This window comes from Helianthus annuus, chromosome 7, assembly GCF_002127325.2.
Source record: "Helianthus annuus cultivar XRQ/B chromosome 7, HanXRQr2.0-SUNRISE, whole genome shotgun sequence".
Classification (NCBI taxonomy): Eukaryota; Viridiplantae; Streptophyta; class Magnoliopsida; order Asterales; family Asteraceae; genus Helianthus; species Helianthus annuus.
Genome location: NC_035439.2, coordinates 42430945 through 42439776, shown reverse-complemented (window position 1 = coordinate 42439776; position 8832 = coordinate 42430945). Strand labels below are relative to the sequence as shown.

Sequence of the window (8832 nt, the reverse complement as noted above, 5' to 3'; positions counted from 1 at the left end):
TTCTGTTCGTTTAAGTTTTACATTAACAACAATCAAATTTGTTGAGTCACTAGCATGAAGATATAACGAATTATCAGACTCAAGTTTACTAATCAAAGTATCACCAAAAAAATCTAATATATCAGCTATAGTGTTAAACAATCAAACACACCACAAATAAAAAGACACAAGCAGAAAATACACTGCTAGAACCAATATCAGAATACAAAAAAATAAAAAATAAACACAGGATTAGAAAAATAACCCTAAAGATGAAACCGTGCTAGGGACCAGATTGTAGGATCGTCACTCAAGGTGCCTACCCAAGCCTTTGCACGGGAGTTTATACACTAGATATTAAAACACTAATGCAATAGAATGTACCCTTTCTGTATCCCCAAATCAAACCGGCCCAACTATTCCGGCAACAATATGCCTAGATGTAGAAAAAGGAAAAAAAGAAAAACAGTAAGAAAATTATAACAAAGAACAATCTCACCAAGATAGCAAACCCTAGTAAGGGTTTCTCCAGTTTCGATAAAGATATTACAACCTTCTAGGGTTGAACCTTGAATCGAAACAGCAACTTCCTTAATCGGCAAATCCTTAGGTACACCAAGATTCTACAGATCTTCAAGATTTAATACACCAGATCCAGAATCAGCAAACCTTCGATCCACCAGGACTCCAAGCACCACTAAGGATGATAGTATAAACCAAATCTCCAAAAAACTTTCAGATGCCCTAATTTCCGATACTCTCAATCAAAGACAAACAGAAGCGAATCAAGAGCACCCATGGCTCTGATACCATGTCAAAAAGAACATGTATCAACTAAACAACTTTATTACTCTCAACAAAACGAACAAGAAACAACAATACAACAAGAATATCTCACACTCTTCTTACACGCAGATTATCAACATGATAATCTGCAATAATCTCAAACTAGAACTATTAATCACCGATTAGATCTCAACACAAGATCTAACCAACTAACAAGAACAAAGAGAAAACCGTAAGAGAGAGAAAGAATCTGATAATAATGTTGAACTAATGAACTTATCTCTGAGATGAGTTCATTTATATTGTACTTGAACTCGGATAACTCAGACTTAACCCGAACAGACAAACACCATACGAACAGATATTCTATCTCATAACAACCGTCAGATGAGATTCACTTACCTTCTTATATATGTAATGACTAATAATGTGGCCTAGCAGCAGCTTCAAGTCCAATGTCCAATGTCCAAGCAACATGTATACAAAATAATAACAAACAATAAAAGTGTATAAGTATCTAATCTAACTTATAATAAAAGACTCTAAATAATGACACATGTCATTCTTTTCTTCAATCTTATAAATTTTATTTATATTTTTTAATACATTTCTTTTAATATTAATATTAATTAATAACCAATATATTGATATCTCTTATCCTTATCTTTATCTAAAATTAATAAATAACTTCAATTTTGCAATTTAGACCTTTTTTTTTAATTTTAATCCAAAGTTTTTCATCTTTTCAAATTTAATCCCAACTGTTTTTTATTTTTAATTTTAGTCCACCATACTTTTTATCTTTCTCAAGTTTTTTGTTTCGTTCTAAATTTTGTGAGTTAACGTACCGCAACGTGCGTATGAGGTTCAACATTTTTTCATATATTTTTTTCCTGTTTGACTGACCCGTCGCGTCACATCTATCTTTCTGCGTTTGACAAGTTCGTCCAACACGCGGGTCCTGGATGGACTTAGTTATTTTTTCTATGTTTTACATTTCGGTTTAATTTCTAAGCAACGAGCGTGCGTGATTCAAAGATTTTACGTCTGCTTTTCGCTCGGCGTTATTTTTTTTCCCGTTTTTATTTATTTTATTTTTACGAGTTTTTCCAGTGTTGATGGTCGCTAACAATGGTATAATATTGCTACTACTTAACACAGTTTTATGACAACCGCTACAACGCGGGTGCTTAATACTAGTATATGAATATATGAATATTAATATGAAGAATATAGAGAGTGTGCGTGTGTGTATATATATACACGAATATGAATACTATACTTTTAACACTATCCATTTTTGAATAGTAAAACTAAATCTATCTATCTACCTATCTTCCTTTTTTCTTCTCTTTTCTTTTCTTATTATTAACATTTTGCTTTTTTTTTTTTTTGCTAGGGTAGCGCATTTGGTAGATGACATGCCTCTTAAAGTAAAAATCTCAAGTTTAAATCTGGACAACAGGAAATAGTTTAGAATTATTGGTGTAGAGGAGTTTCATTTGTCGTTAAAACAAACTTTGTTGTTTCTTTATTTTGGTTTTATACTTTAGGTTGGTCTAAAGTCTAGAACTACTCTAGTCTTAGGATACCTTTAGACATCAAGAATAGCCTAATCAAGGACAAAACATATGCCATAGAATGGAACTAAGAATCATTGACTTACCATTCTAAAGATGCCATATATCCTAAGAGAGGAAAGCGAATCAATGCCCTTCTAGAGATTTGGAAATGCAATCTTATGAGGGTAGGAAATTAATGACAACCGCATGTTTTATTTATCATCTAACCTTTAGCTTAACCAATTTGGTTATTCTATATGCCATTATTGAATCGGTTATATGTATACCTACATTGGGAAAACATCTGCTTTAGATTAGAGATAAAGTTTTACATTCATGTCACTTTGATTCCACATCTCGAGTTTGATATTGTTTTTTACTAAAAGAATACTCCACCCTGAAAATATGTAAAGAAAATTTGTGCTGACCGTAGAATATTCTCTAGCGTCATAGTGGTTATCGGTAGGTATGCATTACATATTGAATTCTAAGAATCAATATACTTTTGGCATCAATACTAATATGAGCTGTCAAAAATTTATAGAAAACAAGAAGAATTCATCTTTCTTTTTTAACCAATTAGATATAATGGCTTGGAAACAACTTCTTACCAATCCAAACATCATATTCATAACTAATCCATTCAGGATTATTTGTTTATCTTTTGCCTTATACTCATGAGTTAGTTTTATGCAGACATTTGCCACAAGGGTTAGTAACACAAGTACTTCCCACCCAGGAAAATTATCAATATTCTGGCAACATGTTATCTAAATCTAATACTATTTCTCTTCACAAATCTCCCAAGAAAATCCAGCCACTGGTATACTTCATTCACCGTACCTTGTGCAATGCAAGATAAGCAACGAACCGATACCCTATCAACATCAGTGCCATAATCGACAAATCCATTGCTAAATTATTTAATCCAACTGATTTAACCGCTTGAAAATCTGCAACTTTGCAATAAACCCCCTTTGAGCATTCATAAAGATCATTTTCATGGTATTGAACCCCAAGAAGAAGCTTGTAACAATAGTAACTATAGCTCAAATACTTTAACCACACTATGAATGGAGGGATTTGTTGTACATAATAGCCTCCAGCAATTAGGAAAACCAGGGTTGTAACTGAGGCTAAAGTAGTGGCTTGTTTTACATCCATGAGTATAGCACCAAAGGCCAGCCCCAGACTTTGGGCCACAAGAACAGTGTAGATTACTACGAGCCAGGAAAGGATGAAGGTGGATGGGTCAGGTTTCAGTCCGCCCATCCAATAGAGTATGAAAGTGAAAGCAGTTGGGAGTGCAAGCTCGAGTGGGAGGTCACCTATGGTTCTTGCTAGGAAGTAAGAGGACAAACGGTACATTCCTGATGACCGTTCTTTAATAAGCATTCTTCTTTCTTGTGGGAAAGTAAAAACCGCATTGTAAAGTGGGTAAAATCCCCAAAAAACCGAGAAGAAGAAAAGCATCGCTATCTGCAAAAAGGAAAAAAAAAAGATGTTTTTGTTAGACGCCTAGTGTAAATCTTAGAGGTGGCAAGACGGGTACAAGCGAAAAAGAGTTTCTGTTAAGAGGAGGTTGAGTTGAGCCACAAATACTATATGTTTCCTCGTAATTTCAAATACAATGTTATTACAATACTAATTTGAATCTCGGAATAGAACAATATAGGAGATTGTATGCATTAGAAATAGACTTAGGATGCTTTAAGCAAAAAAATTCTTTTTGACCGGTTTGAGATGTAGCCTAAACCCAAGTTGACGCAATTATAGGCAAACGGGTCCCTCTAGTAAATTGATTCATGTTTCTGTACATTGATGATGAGGTTTTGAGATTCAAAAATGCTCACACGATCTGCAATATGAGATGTCGGAGTATGCCACCATAGGAGTCCGGCCAAAATAGCAACACTTACAACTTGAAAGATTCTAAGCTTATTGAAAGCTTCAAATCTCCTTTCTCTAAGTCCCCTGATAAGAAGCACCGTAAATTGATACCACCAACTTGTGTACCATTGCTCTGATTGCACATGACTTCCTACATTTAAACAATGTTAGTTTATAAAACTATACACAAACAGTAGCATCTAGAGGTGTCAAAATGGGCGTGTCAGCAAAGCTAAGAAACGGGTTAAAATGATTAATCGTTCGTTATGGGTGAGGTCACGTCGACTTTAAACACTTTTCATCCAAAAATTTTCTATATGTTTAGAATAATTAATGTTTCATGTATCATTACAAGTCTTTAATTTATTTGATAAAAAACCTAACCTCTTTTGAAAAATTAGTACATCTTTTTTATAAATCTTATAACCCGTTAACCCGCTACATTTAAAACATTATTTTAGTTGACTCATTAACGAGTCGAAATTACCACCTCTTTTAAACAGCGTAATATTCTTTTATAATACGTACTTTTCAAACCTTCTATTTCTGGATTGTAATTGCAAACATCCAGATCATATAGACTTGTTTCCCATCTTGTTTCAAAACAAGTGACGAGTTTTTTCCTGACTGATTTTCGCTCTTCCTCGGCATCCTCACCTTGCTCATAATCATGCATTGTATCAGGTGCAATCCCTGTTTGACATTTTAATTTTTTTTATGCAAAGTAATGATTATAGTTTAGTTTTCTTAGTTTTGTGAACCCCACTCTACTAGATGAAACTAGAAAGAAGTAATTTACCGTTAGCAAGATCCAGTAACATGTCAGCAGGGTTGACTGTGACAGATGTCGAAAACCCGATTGAAGAGAAATATTCCAAAGCTGTGGAAGCAGGACCATAGTAGATTTGTGAGCCTTCAGAGAGCAACACCAGTTTATCAAACATATGGTAGATCCGGGTAGACGGCTGGTGAATTGTGGTGACCACCGTTCGTCCACCAGTAGCTAAGCGTTTGATTGTTGTCAGGATCCGCTGAGCCGTGGTTGAGTCCAAACCAGAAGTGGGCTCATCTAACAACAACAAGCTTGGGTTAATCAACATTTCTTGACCTATGCTGACTCTCTTTTTCTCACCACCTGATATGCCTCTAAATAGTGGACCACCTATCATACTATTTTGACACCTGGTCAAACCCAACTCGGCTATTACTCGGTCAACATGGTTGACTTTCTCGTCTCGGGTCAAACTGTTTGGAAGCCTTAACATAGCGGTGAATAAAAGGGTTTCTGTGACAGTAAGATGAGGATAGAGAACATCATCTTGAGTCACAAACCCGGTTCTTCTTTTAGTAGAGCCACAAAAGGGTTGGTTGTTATATGTTATCTTTCCTGCTAGTTTCCCGGTTAGCCGCCCTCCAAGAGCGGTTAGTAGGGTGGTTTTACCACTACCTGATGGACCCAACATGGCTAGCATCTCTCCTGGACAAACCATACCTGTAACACCGTTTAATATCACCTTCTCTCTCGCGCCCTTAAGTATAACTTTGTATACAACCTTTTCAAACTGCAAAAGGGCAGAATTAAACACTTGTAAATATAAAGTTGGAAGAAATTAGCAGGGTGGTAAATAATGGATAGAAACCTACCTTTAACCTTATGGGGTATAAAGCCATGTGCTTTGAATGAGCATGAGTCTGAATATGGTGATTAGCAGTGTGGTCGTGGTCGGGTTTAACTGTATCTGGAACTTCTTCTTCTTCTTCTTCCATGGTGGTGGTGGTGCTATACATGCTTTGGTCTTAACTCTTGAGTTTCTTGAGTTGCATAATACAAGTATATATACATATAAGAATGTGTATGTATGCATGCTTAACTATAAAGGTGGTTTGGATTCTGGTTCCGGGTAATTGGTATTTTAATTTGAAAACTACACAATGAGTATAACATCATGCTACTTTTTCTTCGATTATTTTAATTTGAGTGAATTTCAAAAATTATCCCATCTTTATACCCATTTTCAGGTGCTGTCCTTTATTTTCAAAATTGACGAGTTTTGTTCTTTATATTTTCATATCATACACGTTTTGTCCTTTAAGACTAACCCAGTTAGTTTTTTCAGTTAAATTCGGTCATGTGCTTTGTACATGAGGGCATTTTTATCAATTCAAAGGTTGCAGAAGCTTTAAGCTGTAAATCTGCCGTTGAACTTACCTTTGAATTGACAAAAATGCCCTCATATACAAAGCATATGACCAAATTTAACTGAAAAAACTAACTGGGTTAGGCCTAAAGAACAAAACATGTATGATATGAAAACATAAAGGACAAAACTCGTTAATTTTAAACATAAAGAACAACCCCTGAAAATGGGTATAAAGATAAAGAATAATCCTTGAAATTCACTCTTTTAATTTATTACATTTAGATAATGTGGGTTACACAACTAGTTTTATAGAAAAAGCTATCTATCTACCCCATAGTTTTACAGTTTTACCTTCATTTCCCAAAACATCATATTTTCTCTCAGATAATGTCTATATTAATTTATTTAACAAAAAATTCATGCCGCTTAAGCACCTTAAAAAATTAAAATTTGTGGGTTCCACACTCACTTACAATTTTCTGTATGAATAACAATAACTGAATGGAGAGAGTTTTATCTCAGCGTATATGACTTGTGTGACTTGAGTTGCTTTAGTGAAGTTTAGGGTCTACGCGACACATCCTAAACGGAATGATTAGTAAGTTAAGAATCAATTAATGTAAGTAGAAGAGTCGACGAAGGACCAAGTCTGAATAGAATTTGCGGGTCCCCCCGAAGACGAAAGCAAATATTCAAGAAATTTAATCAAAGTTAAAGCAAATGATTAAGAGCACAAGTCAAATTAGTGTTTAGGGGAATCCAAGTGGGGAGAGAATAGATGCTGATACTAATAACAGTAATGGGTCAAGAACAATGTAGTAGACGAGAAGGTGAATATATTATTCAAAGGCCAGAAATCAAATGAATACTTTTTCCTATTTAAAGTAAAGAAAACAGATTCTTTACTTTAAAATTTATGTCATATGTTTATAGAAAAAGTTTACTCGTGTTCAGGGCCGGCCATGAGAATTTATGTACCCCTTTCGAGCTCGAAAAAACGTGCTCTTAAGCTTTAACGAAATTGGGTATTAGGCTCATTAAATGTTTAAACCTAATGACAATGGGCTAATAACTAATCTAAACCATAAAAATAGTTTTGTAAGTGGGACAACGTTAATGCTTTATGAGTATACCCTATTAATTTATTTCTTTTTACATTTACATATCAATTTTTTTTTAAAATAACGTGTCTTTCGAAATATCGGGCCCTGGCCGGTGGTACTACCCGCCCACCCTAAGAGCCGGCCATGCCCATGTTCATCTGGTCTGAATTGCAGCATAGCTGAAATCTAGATTGAATGGGTTTGGTATTGGTATTGGAAGGGGCCGTTCATTAAAGAACCAATTCTAGGTAGAAAACCGAAAGAACTATGTGATCACTTGTACTCTTTGATTTAAATACATAAGGTTGTTATATAACCGCTTACACAACTTTCTTTCCAACTCCCATCATATATACTTCCACTATAGATGTGAAACACTATGTACAATTGTTTACACGGTTCTCTATTTAAAATCGGTCCCGTATTTAACACCAAATAAAAATAAAATATGTTGTGATCTTATGGTTTGAATCAATTTTTAAGAAATTGGATCCGCAACTAAAAATTAGTAGAGATAATAGTCCTAGCAAGTTAATACTTTTTTTGGATAAATTATAGTAATATGTGACCTATTTTTACATTTTCAGAAACATTAGGGTAGTGTTTGGTATACAAGAAAGAGAGGTGGAATTGAATGGATGATTACGATGGAATGAAGAAAAGGGTGTTTGGTTGGTCAATGGAATGGAATCACCCATTCCAAAATGCATTCCATTCCCTCAAAATCATTCCTTCCACCCCTATGGTTTTTTTCCATTCCTTCCCCTCTTGCACCATTCATTAAAAACACCACAACCCACCACCTTCGCCACAACCCACCATCTTCGCCACAACCCACCACCACCACCACCGGCGCCATCGCCGCCACCCGCCACCACCTCACCCCGACAACCACCGTCGCCGCCGCCACCTACTCGCCACCGTTATCACCCACAGCCGCGACCAACCGCCAGCGCCACTCGTCGCCGCCGCCCACCACCATCGTCGACGCCACCACCACCGTCACCACCAACCGCCACCGCCGCCACCCACCGCCACCTCTGCTGCCACCCACCGCTACCTCTGCTGCTACCCACCACCAACGGCCACCTTGCCGCCGCCACCACTCGTCATCACCGCCGCACCGCCACTCGCCGCCACCACCACCACCCATCGCCGCCGCCGACACCCACCACCGCCACCTATAACCACCCACAATTACTACCACCGAACACCACCACCACTCACCGCTTATTTTATTACTATGTTTTTCTTGTTTACCGAACAATACACAATAATAATTCATTCCATTCACACATGGTAACCAAACAAGACATGAAATGGTAATGATCCATTGCATTCCCTCGTCCATTCCATTACCTCGTCCATTCC

The 8832-nt window shown here is 36.4% G+C and overlaps 1 protein-coding gene across 3 annotated transcripts; it reads right to left on the bottom strand.

Moving 5' to 3' along the window:
* Window positions 1-2931: 2931 nt before the first annotated feature.
* LOC110868604 (ABC transporter G family member 14) lies at window positions 2932-6026 on the bottom strand. Of its 3 annotated transcripts, none has more exons than XM_022117809.2 (5): window positions 5862-6026; window positions 5017-5779; window positions 4746-4910; window positions 4181-4368; window positions 2932-3806 (listed from the first exon to the last, which is right to left on the bottom strand). In XM_022117809.2, the coding sequence occupies exons 1-5, from the start codon at window positions 6003-6005 to the stop codon at window positions 3162-3164; spliced, it is 1905 nt and encodes a 634-aa protein (XP_021973501.1). In that variant the 5' UTR covers window positions 6006-6026; the 3' UTR covers window positions 2932-3161. The 3 variants fall into 3 exon arrangements, with proteins under 3 accessions (XP_021973501.1, XP_035830744.1, XP_021973502.1); XM_035974851.1 differs by having other exon boundaries at window positions 4247-4368; XM_022117810.2 differs by having other exon boundaries at window positions 4755-4910.
* Window positions 6027-8832: the final 2806 nt, after the last annotated feature.

What these genes read in the sequence shown, in the direction of transcription:
- LOC110868604 (XM_022117809.2), bottom strand. Translation starts at nt 6,005, where the DNA reads ATGTATAGCACCACCACCACCATGGAAGAAGAAGAAGAAGAAGTTCCA. An exon ending in TATACCCCATAAGGTTAAAG is followed by an intron (nt 5,780 to 5,861) that starts GTAGGTTTCTAT and finishes GCCCTTTTGCAG; the next exon opens with TTTGAAAAGGTTGTATACAA. An exon ending in CATCTCATATTGCAGATCGT is followed by an intron (nt 3,807 to 4,180) that starts GTGAGCATTTTT and finishes TCCTTTTTGCAG; the next exon opens with ATAGCGATGCTTTTCTTCTT.